This window comes from Diabrotica undecimpunctata, chromosome 5 (genome assembly GCF_040954645.1).
Source record: "Diabrotica undecimpunctata isolate CICGRU chromosome 5, icDiaUnde3, whole genome shotgun sequence".
Classification (NCBI taxonomy): Eukaryota; Metazoa; Arthropoda; class Insecta; order Coleoptera; family Chrysomelidae; genus Diabrotica; species Diabrotica undecimpunctata.
The window spans coordinates 3642995-3662260 of NC_092807.1; the positions used below are offsets into that span (position 1 = coordinate 3642995).

Below are 19266 nucleotides of genomic sequence, written 5' to 3' on the forward strand. Positions count from 1 at the left end.
TTAATATTCCAAATCTATCATCCACGTACAAAAATACATGGTGTCTTTTGAAAAAAGGTGAATTTCCTTCTAATAATTTCGTAGGTTTCGGCTTTGGTGAACAACACTTTGTAAATGGTCAATTTCTATTTCCAATTTCCTACATTTAGATAAAATTAACGTTTTTTCATTGACATCTGTCAAAAATATGACGTCATCGACATTTTTCCTACAAAAGAACACATACTGTTTTATTTGTTTATTGTTATGACAAGTTGGTGATTAATAATGTTTTTAGGGTATGTTGTATATACACAATTCAATGTTAGTTAGCCATGGTAATTTAAAGTCTTCGAACTGTGTTGTCACCAGCAGATGGGTGCTCCAAGTAACGGATTTTGGCCTGTCGGAAATGAGGCAGTGTGCAGAAAGTGATAGTATAGGTGAACACCAGTATTATAGAAGTAAGTGCCAGTATATATTATTATACACATTTCGAAAGTTTTTAACGGAACATAGGGATTTTTAATACAATTACTGAGATCTCCTGATGTGCAATTACCCAGTGTAAATTTCAATAAAACGTCGCGATGTTTTATAAATAGTATGTTTGTTCCACTGGATTGCTGCTCTTTCGCGATTTGTAGCGTATTCGGCAGGCGTACGACGACCGACAGTGTTGTATTATCGTCTACCGATTTTGTGTGTTTTTGTGCAGATAGTAATAATGTTTTATTAATAACAATTTTGTTTGTCTTCATTAGGTATTATTTGAATTGGTTAATGTATAGTTTAATCCATTTATTATACCAAATATTGTTGGTAATTTAAAATTTAAAAGGATGTATATGTATCAAAATCTACAGATTTTTGCCGAAGGTATCTACCGATTTGGCAACAGTTCCAAGGAACATCACTGGCCGAGCAAATCAAATACATTTGCCCTTTGCTTCTCATTATAACGCCATAAGCTGAAATTAAAGTAGTGTTTCTAACCATAAACCATGTATACAAACGAAAAAAAAGTACAAATTTTAAAATGGTATTTTGGGGGCAACTCGTACCATGACATTATAAATTTACTTACTTGTGCCTATGAAGATAGGCCAATACCGACATAATCAACTATTTGTCGTATTATTAAAAAATTTGAATCGTTTGGTTGTGTACTTGTTTTAAAGTTTCAACAACTCAAGAGTTATTAGCCGAGGACAATTTCAAACGCATGGAATTTTGTGAACTGATGATGAATAAACAAAATGATAATGAACATTTTTTAAAAAACATTTTGTTTACCGATGAATCGACATTTTCGTTACATCGGAAACATAATCCTTCTATCGTACGATATTGGTCTCGGCATAATAAGCACTTGAGTATTCCAGTACGAACACAATATCCCCAAAAACTTAATGTTTTGACAGGTATTTTGGGGGACTATATCGTCGGTCCATTTTTTATTGATGGTAATTTAATAGGAAATAAATATTTAGAATTGTTGCAAAATCAAATTATTCCAGCAGTTCAATTACTTCCTGTCAACTTTGACGATATTTGGTTTCAGCAAGACGGCTGTCCTGCTTACAATACACGAGCAGTTCAAAATTATTTAGAAACCATTTTTGGTAATAAATTAATTTCTTCTCTTGGTATGATCAAGTGGCCTCCCAGATCACCAGACTTATCCCCAAAGGATTTTTTTCTTTGGGGATATTTAAAAGCAAGTGTTTATCGAGATGTTTTTAAAAGAGCCGGTAATTTAGAGGAATTGAGGGACAAAATAATTCATCTTTTTGCTCTGCAGAAAGAGGTGGAATATTTGAACCTCTATTACGTTGAATTTTTTTTTAATATTATTATGTTATTTTTGGAATTCGTTTTTATTTTAATTTTTAGAAATCTACTTTTTTTTTCATGCCGTTTTGGCAATAAAATATAACAATTTTTTTTAATAAAATTGTAGTAAAATTGTAGGTTTTTGGCGAATTGGCATGTAGTTACCCCACCTATGTTCCGTTTTTATACTGGCGGCTTGGCGAGATGTAAGATTTTATTATACGATGATCGTTTGCGTTTGGTAACGTGCACACGTGCGCAGCAGTCGAAAAATATCGACTGGAGAGGGAGTCTAGTCGAACAAATGAATTAATTATATTATAAAACATTGCATTGTTATATTGAAATTTACACTGGTTAATTGCAAATCAGCTAATCATTGTATAGTTATAAAATTCCTATGTTCCGCAAAATAAATTCCAAATCATAGAGCTATGTTAAAAATTTTTACAAATATTACTATAAACATTTAGTTTGACACGAGGTTATGCAAATTATTTGAAGTTACTTTCAATTATTATGAAATTATGTTGAGTTTTTTATGTTTGTCAAAGACAGGAGGGGATAGTGCATGCACTAACTTGGAAAAAGTTACAAATCGGAGACTTACCTTTGCTGTGAATATTAACCAAACTGATATTCATGTCATTGCGTTCAAAACCTTTACTGAAACTCGTTCAATATTTGTTCTTTGAAGCTTTGGTTTCAGGAATAGTCTTTAAACATGTATAAAGCAATTTTTAACGAACTTCTGGATCATTTTGGAAAAACCAGACTGTTATTCATCTCATTGTGTTCAAAACCTGTTGTGAGACTCGGCCAATACTTGTTCTTTAAAACTTTCGTTTGATGAAGACCATTTAAACATGCCATTATGCTATTGTCTTCATAACCTGTTCGAGACTCGGCCGATACTTTGAAGCTTTGGTTGCAGAAAGAGTCTTAAATATGTATAATAAGGAAAAGACAGTTAAGATTTGATTTCACGTACAGTGCGTCTGTGTATCTGCTTATACGTATTTCGGCCTAATAGGCCTCTTCAGAACGGCTTTCACAGTCGCTCTGAACGTGAAAATGAAAATGAAAAAATAAATCTTTTCTGTCTTAGGAAGCAACTCTAACATGGCTTCGTATAGACGCAAATAGCGACATCTGATAATAAAATCCGTAGACTAATTTTCGAAACCAAATTCAGAATTTCGCTTTAATCTGTGCCTTCTAAGAATTGCAAGGCAAAACAGACGTTGATAAAGATGTTATTAGAGACATGGGGAATCTAAAAATTGCATTCCACAACATACAAGCAAAATTCTGAATTTTTTTTCGAAAATTAGTTTAAGGATTTTATGTATATAACAATTTTTAACGAATTTCTGAATAATTTTGGAATAACCACACTGATATTCGTGTCGTTGTGTTTAAAACATGTTCTGAGACTAGGCCAAGTCTCACCCTTTGAAGCTTTCGTTTTAAAATAGTGTTTAAACATTATACAACAATTCTATAATTCAACAATTTCTATATAGTTTTGGAATAATTTTTTTGATCTTTGTGAATAGTTTGGAAACCTTTGGCAACTACGAACTCAAACACTTCTATCGATTGAACCATTTAAGTCATTAAAAGCTCCTCAGTATCTGTTGAATAATATAAATGGAAACTACGAGACTTATGGATAGGTGTGATCCGGTGACTCACCGTCAGAGCTTTTAGAAAATTAACAAAACGTGCAGTATATGGAGGGTCTCTAGAAAAATGCGCCTCGTCCGTCGTTACCAGTAAATGGGAAAACATTGGATCTGTGATAGTCTGATAGTAGAATCAATAACAACAGACATATACTTTAATATTATTAAGATATTAATGGGTAGGAATCAGAGCCACTCCTAAACATTGCTATGTGCGAGCAAATGGAGTCAAGATCCACTGTCACAGATGTGTGAGCTCAAAAATTAGGAAACATGGCGAGAAAAAAGGAAAAATCCATCTTTTTCACACTTGAAATTAAGCACAATCGTAAATAAAACATATAGGAAGAAGAGAGCCCTCATTAATGAGATTTATAGATCCTTTGAGAGCCAGAAGTGTCTTATCGAACGTCCGACGACATGGTTGCTAATCTGCAGCGATATGGAGATGCAACCAAATAAGTTGCGCAATGTAAGTATTAAACAATTGCGCTAATATTAATAAATCAATGGAACTGTGAAAACCACAATGGAACTGTGACAATGAAGTCAAAATTCGGATCGGTGTTGCTAAAATTTTGTTTGTTTCAAACTGTGAAAAGTAATGTTGGAACATGACTTTTTCCATAAATTAATGATGTATTTAAAATATTACAACGTCGCCTTTTTTATATTCTAATAATTGACATCTGACAATAATTTCTTATAATAGTCGTTTTTTTTTTTAACTTTTTGCCATTGGTATTAAAAATCACTAATCGGTCGTTAGTCGTCAGAAAAGCTTCCATTATATTGTTAATGTAGATATTTGTGGTTGACCACTGTCTACTGGGAGTATACGGGAATAAAATAATAACACACTTTAGGGTGCATAAGAATAGATTTGAACTTGGTGTCTATCATTGATATTTTATTAGAAGAATTTAGAATAATTTAGAATATTAGAAGAATTACATACTATATTTTGCTTAATTGAGTACTACTTCTAAAACTGTTTGACGTTTTTCAGATTTATTTTGGAAAGCTCCAGAAATCTTAAGACACCCTAGTCATTATCTTCGCGGGAACCAAAAGGCAGACGTTTACAGCTTTGCTATTATTCTGTACGAGATTCTCGGAAGAAAGGGACCGTTTGGCATCACTGGATATGAACCAAAAGGTAAGAATTTTTTATGTACTTAAGTCTGATCTAAAACTGATTAGTTTGTGCAATATAATATCTTTGAAGCCATTTTTAAACCTCCTATTTTGCTGGAGCAACCAACATTGGAAGAAACGATAAACGTCATAAAACATCTAAAAAATAACAAAGCACCTGGCACAGATGGAATAACTGCAGAACTGATAAAGAATGGTGGACATGCGCTATGGAGGCATATCCATAAACTAATCGACCGCATATGGACACTAGAAGTCATCCCAGAAGATTGGAAAGTAGGAATCATACTTCCTATGTACAAAGGGGGAGACAAACGACTCTGCAAAAATTATAAGGGCATAACAGTTTTAAATATCATCTACAAGATATTATCAGGAATTATATACAGCCGCCTGGAATCGTTTTCGGAGGAGATTATTGGTGAATACCAATGTGGCTTCAGACCAAAGAGGTCAACTATAGACCAAATACATATGTTAAGAGGTATACATGAAAAATGTGTTGAATATAACATACCTATTTACAACTTGTATATCGATTTAAAACAGGCGTTTGATGGAGTAGATCGACAAAAGATGTTAAAGCAACTATCTATGTTAGGGATACCCAATAAAGTTAAACTTATATGAATGACTCTGGAGGGTTCCAAAGCTATGGTGAGAATAGATGGAGATATGACGCAGGCCTTTAATATTGAAAATGGACTTAGACAAGGGGATGCCTTATCAACAACACTTTTTAATCTAACTTTAGAATCTGTTGTTAGAAAACTGGATATAAACGGCTGTATTAATACAAGATCTATGCAAATATGCGCATATGTGGATGGTGTTGCCATAATAAGCCGCAACAAAAGGATATTAAGCGAAAAAGTTATAAAACTGAAACGAGAAGCTGCTACGTTTGGTCTATATATAAATGAAAGCAAAACAAAATATATGGAGTGCACAAAATCGAATGAACATGAGAATCTGAAGGTAGACAACCATACCCACAAATATGCCTCCACTTTTCCCTACCTAGGCTCAATAATAAATGACAACAACAACATCAGTCAAGAAATACAAGCACGGATTCTTAGCGGTAATAAGTGCTTTTATGCATACAAATACTTAATGAAAAGTAAGTTACTGAATCGTGAGTCTAAGCTGAGAATCTACAAAACAGTAATTAGACCAGTGGTCACATATGGATGTGAAACGTGGACCCTCTCAACCACTGATGAAAATCAACTGAGAATATTTGAGCGCAAAATACTAAGGAAGATATTTGGACCAACCCAATGCAGCGATGGTTCGTGGAGAATTAAAATGAACCACGAGCTGGATGAATTAATGCAGAGCGCAGATATTGTCAGATTTGTAAAGTCACAAAGACTAAACTGGCTTGATCACCTAGAAAGAATGCCAGATAATCGAGCTGTAAAAGTAGTCCAGAGATGGAAGCCCCAAGGAAACAGAACAAGAGGAAGGCCCCGTAAAAGATGGATAGACGACGTAGAGAGGGATCTTAAAACCATGAACATCAGGCAGTGGCGAAGGAAAGTATCCAACAGGGCAGAATGGAAGAACATTGTTAAGCAGACCAAGACTCACAAAGGGTTGTAGCGCCATTAGAAGAAGAAGAAGAAGAAGAAGAAGATTTTGCTGGATGATATGTTTTTTCCTAATTGTATTTTTACAAATTGTCAAACTGTTTTCGTTATATTTTCAGAGTGGTTCGAGTTTTAGCTTGTTTGTCAGTGGATCGCGACATACCGCTACATACCATTTACAATGAGATAGCAGATACAGAAAACCAATTATCAGATGCTTCGGCTTTAGCTACGTCAGCATCTGGATCGCCACAAAAATCTTCACTATCCAAAAAGGAAAAGAAGGCAAAAATCCAAGGGCAAAACCTCCAAATTCGCCAACGTCTGAAAATATGTCAATAATGTTATAAAAGGTCTTAAATAAAGGGGTAGTTGTTCTCTTCAAGATATCAACAAATTTATTGCAGATAGTTAAAAAGTAGATGCAGCAAAAGGAGCTTCAGGATCTACCTCATCGTCTTCGTCTGGATCTGCGAAACCAAGTCCCTCAAAAAAAAAAGAAAACTAAGAATAAGAATTATTTTGAAATAAAAAAAAATACTTTTACAAAAGGTGGACCATCTCAACATGACAGTGATGTTATTTCTAGTAGGGGCCTGTTTGTTTAGGCAGACAACTTTTTACAACGTCCTCGTAATCGAGTCACGACGATTATATTACATATTATATATAATACATCTCTCTTTTACGACATAACTTATTTAAAATGCTAAAAAAACTCGAAACTATTCTGGGTATGACAAGCTTGTATGTTTTTAATCTTTCTGTATACAGCATATTATTTTTCGCCTAAAAGTTTAAATATTTCAAACAGTTGAAAGGGTTATTATAAAAAGGTTTGTGTACGTTTTCACTCTGTGAGTAGTATAATTAGGCTTGTATCAAAGAAATATTTAAATGAAAATGGGAAAATTGCATGCATTCGACTAATTAGTTTTTTGAAGTTGTAGCGACGTGAAATAAATGGGGTTAATTTAATTTTAACGTAGCAAAAACTAATGGCTAACATATACTGCTGCCGCGTTTTTGGAATCAAAAGTAAACTGTTAAAGGCCAGTAAATCTGTTCGGTATATATATATATATATATATATATATATATATATATATATATATATATATATATATATATATATATATATATATGAAGTTAAATGTGTCGATAGCAATTAAAGTAAATTGTATACCCAAGCTTAATCAAGCCATTCAGAGCGATGCATTACCATCATTCTTGTACTCATTGCGTCGAGTAAGGACGATAAATATATATATATATATATATATATATATATATATATATATATATATATATATATATATATATATATATGTATATACTAAACCTCAAGCTTAAATTAATACTATTACAAGAAATAATAATAAACTCGTGGCGTGGGGATTGGCGCGGGGGTTGGCGCGGCGATTGTCACGGGGGTTGGCGCGAACATTTCTGACGACAGGATTTAAGTATACAATAGCTCAAATATGTTTTTTTGGTAAAAGAGAAAAATGTAAGGAATTTTTCGGATATAAAAGTTTTTTATTCGAAGTGTGTCACACGAAATTCAATGTGGGAGAAATAAGAACGCATAATTAAGTTACTAATTAATTCTTTCTGGTCTCTCTGGATAGACGTTGTTGATAGTCTTTTGACACCCATTTGATATCTAAAATACTAACTGGGGGGATCTAAATTGATAGAATCGATTAGAAAATAACAATTAAATAGCTACTTTATTTAAGTTTTTTTGGGACAATATTAATTTTCATTCTACAATGAACTGTAGTGGATTTAAATATTATTTTACACTCATGTATAGGGCTAAAACTTTAGAAGGAAAGATGTAGCAGAAATATAGCAAAACTGTTTAAAAGTCATACCTACTACTTCGTGATGGTGACTGCCTCTGACTTCTATTCAAACAATAAGTGTTTTCTTTGTTCCACATACTGAATAACGTATATGGTAGTTGAAAATTTGCCATATCGGTATATTGCCCCACGTTGGGCGCCTAATATGTAACGTGGTAAACAAAATTTGACAAAACAAAGTAATGTTCTTAAAAATAGGAAAACTGATACACAGGAAGTGCAACAACAGGTTGTTGATAATTTTTCTTATAGTCAAAACGACCATGAACTCTAAACACAATATTTGTAGTTCTGTATTGTAAAAACTCCATTGTAATTCCTTGTTACAGAGATAGTAGATATGGTGAAGATACCGAATGGAGAGGAACCTTTCAGACCCGACGTACAGGCATTGTACGATTCCGAATTAGGCTGTGATGATTATGTTATACAATGTATGAAAGACTGCTGGGCCGAAAATTTAGACGATAGACCGGACTTTGCTACTATACGGACGAGGTTGAAGAGAATGAAGGACGGAAAGTAAGTAGATGCCTTTTGTAGTTTTTTTATGGGAGCAGCATATTTGAATCAATTTATCCCAGCAACGTTGCTTCTTGTTGTCATTTAACATTCTTTCTTTTGTAGGAATAAAAATATTATGGATCAGATGATGGACATGATGGTCACGTATGCAAATAATTTAGAAGAACTGGTCAACGAGCGAACGAGATTGTTGTACGAAGAAAAGATGAAAACTGAGGATTTATTGCATAGGATGTTGCCAAAGTATGTATAATTAACCTTTTTTTTAATGTGTCAACAGCGTACAATAAATTTTTTAATCGTTTTTGCCTTTATGGTAATTTTTTGTTACTTCAAAAGCATTTTGTAGACAACTATAATATATGTAGAGCCAAGAATCTTCACCCGCATCAGGATCTGTTCACGTGTTATTGTTTAAACATGCTCTTTTTTGGCTGTGAATGTATTATAGTAAGATATGCAGTCAAAACTATGAGTTAACATGATTTTTCGATAATTAAAAACGAATTATTCGCATAAATAAAAGTTTTTTGGTTTTCTTTCAACGAAATTGTTACTCATCAATCACTTCTTTGTCTTTTTAGACCTGTAGCACAAAAACTAACCAAAGGACTCGGTATCGAGCCCGAATCATTCGACTTAGTCACCATTTACTTCAGCGACATCGTCGGTTTTACCGCGTTGTCGGCAGAAAGCACGCCCTTGCAAGTCGTTAATTTTCTCAATGATCTCTACACAGTATTCGACAGCATCATCAAGGGCTACGACGTCTACAAGGTGGAAACCATCGGCGACGCCTATATGGTGGTAAGTAGATGATTTTTGTTAAACGTAAACTTATCTAAAACATACTTTTTTAATTGTGGTACATCGTTTGTGTAGGTGTCTGGCTTACCTATAAGAAATATGAACAGACATGCCGGCGAGGTGGCGTCTATGGCGCTGGATCTACTAGCTGCTGTCAAAAATCACCCCATACCTCATAGGCCGGGTCATTCGTGTTGTATACGCATCGGCATTCATACAGGTGAGTGATAAACACATTTTTTAACCTAATACATTTTTATGTCGTCTTTTATAAATATACAAAAGCATGCAATAGTACATATTATGTATATTTTCCATTATATGTACATTTCCATATTATGTATCTTCTTTACCATTGATTATATAGACCATCTAAAAACATCACTTTGTTTTCTAAGAAAGGAACAAAAATGTATCTACTGACTGCGCCACTTTTTTTACAGGCCCTGTAGTTGCTGGTGTAGTAGGTTTGACGATGCCAAGGTACTGCTTGTTTGGCGACACAGTCAACACAGCATCTCGAATGGAAAGTAACGGAGAGCCTCTCAAGATACACATCAGCGCTCAATGTAAAGAAGCTCTGGATAAACTTGGAGGTAACTTTAATGACTCTTTACTGTTGCTTCGTTCATTTATACAAGTAATTTTTTATAGGTTATATCGTGGAGGAAAGAGGCATAGTGAATCTTAAAGGAAAAGGAGAGGTAAAGACGTACTGGTTGACGGGAGCGACGGAGCTAGCGATACAGAGGCGCGAAGTCGATCTGGCCGAGTTACCTCCGTTGTTTTGTCGACCTAGAAAGAGTCCCAAGCTTAATTCGGATTCTAGACAGCCATCGGTGTGTATAGGATTCGAGGGACTGTACAGTAGACGGCATTCTAGTGTACCAAGAGGTAAGTGTCTTTGGAAATGTTTAGGTATTTTAAAAAGGGAACAAACTTGTTGGTTTTATATTACAAACTATTATTTTTTGGTGGAAGATGTTCTTTATGAAGAATTTTTATTATAGTTTTTGTTTTTTAATACGAAAAGATGATGTAAAGTTGTCGAAGGTTAAAATGAGTTAGTTCATTAGTAATTTTTTCATAGAAAGTGTACAAAACTGTCCTACAAAAGGTAAAACAATTTTTGAACAAAGGCTTTTATCATATTTGAGGCTTCTTGACGTACCGGAATACAAAACGTGCCCTCTGTCTAACTTCTTGGATTCCGACGCTGTATAGATAGTCGCAGAAAAGACACACAGAAAGAAACCAAATTTTTCGTATTATACAAGTCAACATTCTTTAGTCTTATTTGACTCAGATTAAAAATCGAAGTAAAAATTTTACATCATCTTATACAAATTCAATTTTTATATAATTTTCTTTTATTTTACATTCGTATTTCAGTTGCGTTGCTTTCTACTTATTTTCTACCAATATTTTATTTTGGTGACGGTTTTTTTTTTTTAATTTTAAATTGCTTAAATTCACTAAATTAAACTTCCATATTCAGTAGTGTAGTGTTCACTGGATAGTAAGCATGATCACGCACGATTTATTTGTTAAATTATTGGATGAATAGAAACTACAACAAATATTTCTTTATTTCTGTTTACCACAACTATGGAAATGCCAAGATTGTTTGTGTCTGTCTTCAAATATTTTCAGAAACTTAGCAATGAATACAGTGATGAGTGCGTTAAGACCCGGCAAAATAACGCAAAAGATGGAAGACATATAAGTTGTGAGATAGTAAGTACGAGTGAAGGCATAATTATACGTAGGTATGACTTCGAAAAACATTTTATTTTAATTTCCCATGTTAGAAAAAAAAAATGATTAAATAAATTAAGACAGATATAATAAAAATAACTCGACTGAAATAAGCAGAGGTTGGGGCACTTTGGCGTGGGAAAATTTTTCGGACCGTGGGAAAAAGTGGCATCCTTTGATGCCAGGTGTGCAGTTGTGGCACGTGGCAGGTGTGACAGGTCTGCGTGGTAGCTTTCTTATCGGCGGCATCCTTTTAAGATCACCGCTGCCCCTCCAATGGGAACGAACCATTGACGTCACAAAAAAGTGATATTAGTATTTAACCTAAGGAATGATTCTTAGTTATCGGATGTAAAGCGATGCATGAAAATGATTAAAACAAAAATTTCATTTTTTTAAATTTCGCTTTTAAGCGACACCTCTCAACTATCTTCTATACAACATGAGTTGTTTTGACTTTCTGACTATACCCTGTATATTACTTAGAAGTGATAGACGGAAAGATGATACGTCATAGTGTCTTTTTGTCGAAAGTATAGTCGAAAAAAAAGACGGACGTGATACAGTCTGTCCCAAACCCTTCTTTCAGTGCGTCACTAATTCTGACGTCATATAGGATTTTAAGAATGTCGAGAATTATTGCATGACATTTTAGTTAAATCTGACAGTTGAAGGATCGTAATCGGCTAAATGTGAAAAGGTTATTTTTTAAAAATGTGGAGTAAAAATTTTAATAATTCATTTTTTTTTAAATTTACATATTAGAGGTCCCGTCGTGTATAAAACATTTTATTGCGCATTATATTGGAACGGCAGTTTGTCATAATTTCTTTTCTATACATTCCAAGGAAAGTGCTTAATTAGCTAAGATTTATTTATGTATTTATTATTATTTATTACAAACACTACGGCTAAAATGTATAGTATTTAAACTACTAATATGAGTATTTTTTAGAATAATTTAAAACTTACTTCACGAACGGCAGAACTGGTAATAAAGTTGTCTCAGCCTCTTTTTCTAATTGAAAATAATTTAATAATTTTAATAAATTTAATAAATACAAAATTAAATTTTCACTGTAAAATGTCTGAAAATACTAACCTGGAATGACAATTATCATTTTATCAGTTGACATTGTTAAAGTACTGTCACTATCGAGACCATCTGCGTCAAGTTATATTTATGCGCATCATTGATTGGATATCTATTTAGCGCATTCTAAACTCCAACCAATTATACATATATCCGTAAGTAGAATTCGCTTTAATATGCAAATACCCGTGAACGAAATATAATTTTCTAAGTTCTATGTATAATAATCACAGACTCACGTTTTTTTTCTGTCACTTCTAGCTTAATGCGTTAGAGAGAATTCGATCAACTGTGACGCACTGAAAGAAAGGTTTGGGATGAACTATAGCTACCCGACGAGACGACGAATTGTCAATTGACAGACGAGAAAGGAATGAAAGTTACATGACAGTTACAATCTTGTGACGTCAGTCGTTCGTTCCCATCGGAGGGGCAGAGCAGCGGTAAACATAAAAGGATGCCGCCGCTAAGAAAGTTACTACGCACACTTGCTGCACTTGCCCCCCGTGGCATCAAAGGATGCCGCTTTTTCCCACGCACAAGTGCCCCAATCTCTGCTAAAATATTTTACTAAACTAAAAGTTACGTTCTGGCCGAAAACAATTATTGTGTGTGGAGACACTATTAAAAAATAATAGAAATTATGATACATTTTAGGTAACAAGTTTTCGAAAAACTCACTTGCAATTTATTCTCCTTATATTATAATAAAACTGAAACTCAAAATAATTCAAATTCAATTCAAAATTTAAAATGTACGGATTTGTTGTATTTCGAGTTCTACAGTCATCAGTTTTGAATGCAAATATCCGGTGAAGACTGTTTATGTCAAAATCATCACTAAATTATAAATCAAAGTAATAATAAAAGCAACTCAACAAAAATAAATTAAAAAAAAAATCACGTGTGGGATTCGAACCTTCAGCGTTCGCGTGAAAGTATGATATTCTTACCACTAAACCACCAAGCTTCGATAATTATTTAGTGACAAGAGTGTATGCCACGTCTCAAATCATAGTAGAAATTATTCTTGATCAGTAATTTAATTGGTATCTTCCGTTTCACGACGTTATGTTCCAGCACGCGATTCTTGTGATGGGGTGTTTAGGTTTTCGTTTACCAATTCGTTTTTCCGTTATCATAGAGCGTGTCGTCATCTGATAGTTCCGTCTGGTATCCGAGGTTGTATCTTCAGTTCTGTGAGCCAGTATGGATTCTTTACCCCAGGTAGGTGGCTAACCTCACCTTATGGACCCTCCTCCTTTATCCGGGCTTGGGACCGGCTGTGTCAGCCGATGAGCTACTCAATCCACCCATCAGACAACTCAGGCGGATGAACGCAGTTGCATGAACGATATGGAGCATTATCCATTACTACCACATTTACCTCTCCCTTCGGGAGATTTGCGATTAGTTTATTTTCAAACCAATCTTCGAAAGACTCGTCTTTATTTTAGTCATGGTAGTTGCCTGAATCTTTTTTTACTAAAAATAATTCTGAATTTGGTACAAAACCTCTATCAGATCCAAAATGTAACAGGACGAATCTCGGACCTCTTTGTTTATAAAAATGCATCGTTGTAACTGGTTATGGTTGAATCCGTCCATAGCTTATTTACTGTATGTCCGATATTTACCCAACTTTCATCCAAATAGAAAATATTGTATCCTTGCAATCGATAATTCTGTATTTTTCTGAGAAATTTATGCTCAGTAATTTATGCCATCATTACTGAGCGAAGATGTAGGTGTTTGTCCTTACACCTTTGTCCTGATGGCTTTATTTCACGCACCAGTAATAGGTCGCTGGTTTTATCCCTTGGGGAACAAGGTTTTTCCTTAGGGAAATAGGTTTACTTTATATATATATTTCTTTGAAGGACCACCCAGAAAACTGGGAAAAATGAAGATTCGAAAAGAACGTTTGAACAAATATATTTAAACAAATACAATGTATTTTAAACGCCGATAACTTGCATATGATACACACCTGTCGGTGATACAATATTGACACGAACTTATTAATATACCGACTGGTTTAAAACACTAATATGCCGCTGGGGCGAGTAGAGCCTGACGCTCCTTCAGTGCTGGAATTTGAACTGATACTGATGTCCACTCTCTCCCCTCAATCACAAACATTCCGAAATCTCCCCTCTGACCCCTCGACGTATTAAAAGATATGTTTATTTTTCAAATACCTTTAACTTTCAAATCATTGATAAAAACTACCTGATAAGGGTATTTGTCTCAACTTGCGGAATTTTGGAATGCGTCAGAGGGTAATTTGGAAAATACTAATCCTTTCATTGTTACGATTCTATGAAGGTTTTAGAAACTTGTGTAGAAAGTTATTTAAATGCAAGATAACGGCGCTTTACAGATTATTAGTTAGTACAAAGAAATTTTATATATCTAAACTAATATACAGTATGATACAAAAATAAACTAAATAATATGATACAAAAATAGACTAAAAATATTAAGTATTGTTGTTACGCAACAATTACTGCTTTCTTTCCTCTTTTTTTCATAAACAAAGCCTATCTCTCGCAATAGTCGGTAGAGAGTACTTCTGGAAAATTTAGGCCAATATTCGTGTAAACAAACGGCATCCAGGAGAGCTTTGACTGTGAGAGGTATGTTCTTTAAGAAAAATTCCATGTGTACTAGTCTTGTCAATTGGCCCCTCATATTCTCATCATAATTATTCCAGATTCGTTTCCTTCTTGGTTAGTTTACGTGGGTTTTTGGGAATTTTGGGTAAGTCTCCATTATGATCCAATCTTTCCTGACGAATTTTCCAGTAGATTCAAGTTTGAATGCAAATAGTATATCTACCCACTATCGTTTTACTCGCAACTGAAGCCAGCTCTGCCGCGGAAAGGCCGACGATGAACTCGCAACAGCGCAGCGTTTTCTTCGATTTACGTGCAAGGCAGACAATCTACCGTCTGAGTTATGCGGCCCTTCACAAATATAAATATTTTTTAATAAATGTGACAAGATGACTGTAACTTTGTAAATAGTAAATACAATATGTAATTATGCAGTTGGAAATTTACTTGCATACAAGAGACGATCAAAAATTGCAGCATTGATAAATTTAAAAATATTATAGATTATTCAATATTATTTCGTCTAAAATATTCCACTTGAAAGCAACGACCTGGGAAAACTATAAAATTTAATTAATCTGTGGCGTAAAAGAAATAAAGAGGTATTTCCATAGTAGTTTCACATTGATATCTAAAAAACCATTCCCAGTGAAAATTTTTTCGCTAGGTGCAAGTATAGAAGTGGAAAGCACGTCAACTATCCAAAATTCGCCCGTGCCCAACCAGCACCTTCGCCTAAACCGCCATTTGACTGTTCCAGACTCGGGAGGGTCTAAATTGACTATCAATACCGCGTTCGGCAGCCAACTTATCGAGCTGTCAGAGGAGAATAGAAAGCCGCGAACGAGGCGAGTGCTGTCCAGCATAGCCTCAAGCTGTGACGAACATCAAAGAAGCCAGGTAAGGATACAAACTTATATAAGAGTTTAATTTTTATATAGGGTTACAATTTGAAAATTTCTCGCCCTTGTGGTAAATAATTTTGCAATAAATTACACTACCAAAAACAGTTCTAACAACAACTCACTAAAATACGTTTTTATCTTGTTTATTGTATAGGGAATGCTGAACAGGATCCGTGAATCCAAATCTCTAGACCCACTTCCGGTGTCAAAAACCAACAAAGCCTCGGACCTTCTCGACAAATTCCTAAACGGAGGCAGAAGATCCATGAGGTCCTTAGAGAACTGTGACAAAATCAGCGAGATCCAAATCATAGCCCTACCAGAGGACAAGATGATCAATAACAATTTCCCCAACGGGAACCTCTTAAATATTCCTAGGGAAACTATCAATGTTTACGGGGATGACGTTCAGTCGCCACTCCTCAATATCAATAATCAGATTCCGGTTACTATAAGAAGGAGAGGGGGCAGCGCCGTGGATGATATGCCAGAGAGTGAGTTCTCAAAGAAGTAAGCGAATGATTTTTTACACTATTTAATAACACATAATTACAGTATATTCAACCAACTTACACCTCTAAACGATTAACTAAATTCGCAGAAAACCTTTTGTTGTAGTAAAAGGCACGGTAAACTGCACTGGTGTTCTCCTCAAGTGTGAGTTCGTCTTGTCTTAAACTAGGGATTGAATCTGAACTCTTAGCTGATAGCAAATAAGACAAATTTTAACTAAACATATTTATTAAAAAGAATAAAAAAAACAATAATCCACCTTGACAAAGCTTAACAATAATGAGTTATACTTATGACTGCGATGGGCTGCTTGTGTGTTGTAGATGTTAGGTCCTCCTAATTAAATGTTGTGTCCTCTGTAGAGCTGCAGTAACATGTGGATGTAGGTTCTGATTAAGTGGTTACAAATTCGCCAATAAATTCTTCATACGGTTAATAAATTTGAATGTTTTTGAATGTGTTTACAAAATTTTCCTACAGTCAATAAAATATGGTCTTGTCAAGAACCCAATAAACCTAAGAGAATTTTGTAGACCATAAAATGAGGCTTAGGCTTATAATAATTTTTTCCCTTCTTTTATAAATTTCAAAAGGAGGCAAAAAATTATATTCTCACTACGTTAGAAAAGTTGACTGACAGAAACTAAGTGGGAGATTAAAATGAAGTTAGCAGAGATGACATAGGACGTAAGCCTATGATAGAAATAGCTTTTGTCAACATGGAACAGAATATCTAGTCTACCGGATAGAAATAGAGAGGGCGAATATTTATTCTACGGGACAGAAAGAGAAAGAAAATAAAGACAGAGGGAGAAAGAGAAAAACAGAGGGCGCCAACTACTTTTTAAATAAAAAATAGTAAAAAGAGAAATGAAGTTAAAGTAATTAATAAATTAATAAAGAGATTAAAATAAAATAATTATTTAAATATAAATTAATAGAGATGTGACGTTTATAACGTTACAATATATTTAAAAAATATATTTCAGTTGTCATAATTTAACATAACTATTTATTATATAGTGTAGATAAATAAATATTGATTGTTGGTTATTCGTAAAGTTCTATTTTATTTACTATTTAGTTTGTTTACTATTAATATTGGCTATGAGTACGTGTGCTTGATTGTATAGTAATTTCCGGCCACTTTTAGTCTGTCAAAAAGTAATTAACTTCGCAAAAAAATAATTACTAAATTCACTAGACAGTTCGGACCGGGAATAGCGAACCGACTCTAAATATATTTAATTTTTTATTTGCAAATGAAAATACTTTGTGAGAAACATTTTAATTTGTTTATGTCCGGTTTCCAACCATTTCCAACTGTATACTTGGATGAGACATGAATATTTCCAAAGGGTGGAATTAAAAGAATTTGGCAAGACGATAGCATAAAATCAATAAAACACACACATAGCGAAGGCAAAAGACACATCATTCTTCATGATGCAGGAGAGAAAGAAGGCTTTGTAGAAAACGCAGATTTGATTGTTTCTTTAAAATCAAAATCTGCTGATTACCATGAAAACATGAATGCAGATATGTTTGTTAAATGGCTTGTGGAAAACTGTTACCTAGACTGAGTATAGTTTTAGATAATGCACCCTACCATTCGGAGATAATTTCGAAACATAATGACAAACTTGATGGCAAGGATCTGCGCATAATAACCAGTCTCTATTGGAACCAAAGTGCTGAGATAAAGATGGGCATAGATAAACACAGTGGGAAGATAGATATTAAAAAGGGTGTACGACAGGGATGCGTCCTCTCGCCGCTCCTATTCAATATATACTCTGAACAAATCTTCAGAGAAGCACTGGGAGAAGTTTCGGAGGGTATCAAAGTAAACGGAGAGGTAATCAATAATATTAGATATGCTGACGACACAGTTATTATCGCAAATGACTGCAACGAGCTTCAAAGACTCATGCAAAGCATACACACAGCAAGTCAAGAATATGGTTTAGAACTCAATACAACCAAAACTAAATGCATGCTCATCAGCAGAACACAACAACCTCCGATGCAATTGACATTAAACAACCGAAAAATAAAACAAGTGGAGACATACACATACCTTGGAACCACAGTCAACACAAAATGGGACCAGTCAACAGAAATAAGATCACGAATTGAAAAAGCGCAAAACGCGTTCAACAATATGAAAAAGTGGTTCACAAGCAAAATCTCAATGGAACTAAAATTAAGACTGGTCAAGTGTTATGTTTTCCCGGTCTTGTTCTATGGAGCAGAGGCATGGACCACAACGGAAGCCACCCTGAAGAAACTAGAATCCTTTGAGCTGTGAATATATCGCCGTTTTCTTCGGATATCCTGGACAGACCACATCACTAACGTGGAAGTAATGCAGAGAATAGGCAAAAGCAAAGAAATAATCTTCACCGTAAAGAAACGGAAGCTTGATTACTTCGGACATGTCATGAGGCATACTAAGTACCGGCTGCTACAGTTAATAGTCCAAGGAAGAATCGACAGTAGGAGGGGACCGGGAAGAAGACGACACTCATGGATGCATAACCTGCGACAATGGTTCGGACTAACATCGACCGAACTGTTCAGAGGTGCCGTAAACAAAGTCAAAATAGCCTTGTTAATAGCCAACGCCCGAAACGGATAGGGCAAAGGAAGAAGAATGACAAACCAACAGTTTATATAGTTGACCAAATTAGTACTACGGTGACCGACGTATCACTGTCAGTTTAATCCCACCGAACACACCTGGGGTATATGTAAAACGTATTATGATAATCACTTTGGATGCAGTGGATACAGTGAGGATGCAGTTAGGGATATGTGGCAAGAAACTCTTAAAACTACAACTCCAGAAATATGTGACAAAACTGAAAATAAATGTGAAAAATTAATAGAAGAGTGATGGATCCGGGAACATAAAATT

The 19266-nt window shown here is 34.5% G+C and overlaps 1 protein-coding gene across 2 annotated transcripts in view; it reads left to right on the plus strand.

Annotated features, from left to right (window-relative positions):
* The window catches only part of LOC140440989 (receptor-type guanylate cyclase Gyc76C-like), a 338147-nt gene that overhangs the window by 308414 nt on the left and 10467 nt on the right, over nucleotides 1-19266 (plus strand). Inside the window, exons 14-23 of one of the 2 annotated variants that reach the window (XM_072531353.1) lie at nucleotides 278-443; nucleotides 4513-4662; nucleotides 8457-8649; nucleotides 8755-8895; nucleotides 9237-9459; nucleotides 9535-9679; nucleotides 9903-10055; nucleotides 10114-10353; nucleotides 15596-15828; nucleotides 15988-16343. In XM_072531353.1, coding sequence (XP_072387454.1) covers nucleotides 278-443; nucleotides 4513-4662; nucleotides 8457-8649; nucleotides 8755-8895; nucleotides 9237-9459; nucleotides 9535-9679; nucleotides 9903-10055; nucleotides 10114-10353; nucleotides 15596-15828; nucleotides 15988-16343 — 2000 coding nt within the window. The remainder of the gene's footprint in view (nucleotides 1-277; nucleotides 444-4512; nucleotides 4663-8456; nucleotides 8650-8754; nucleotides 8896-9236; nucleotides 9460-9534; nucleotides 9680-9902; nucleotides 10056-10113; nucleotides 10354-15595; nucleotides 15829-15987; nucleotides 16344-19266) is intronic. The other variant, XM_072531355.1, reaches the window with a different exon arrangement.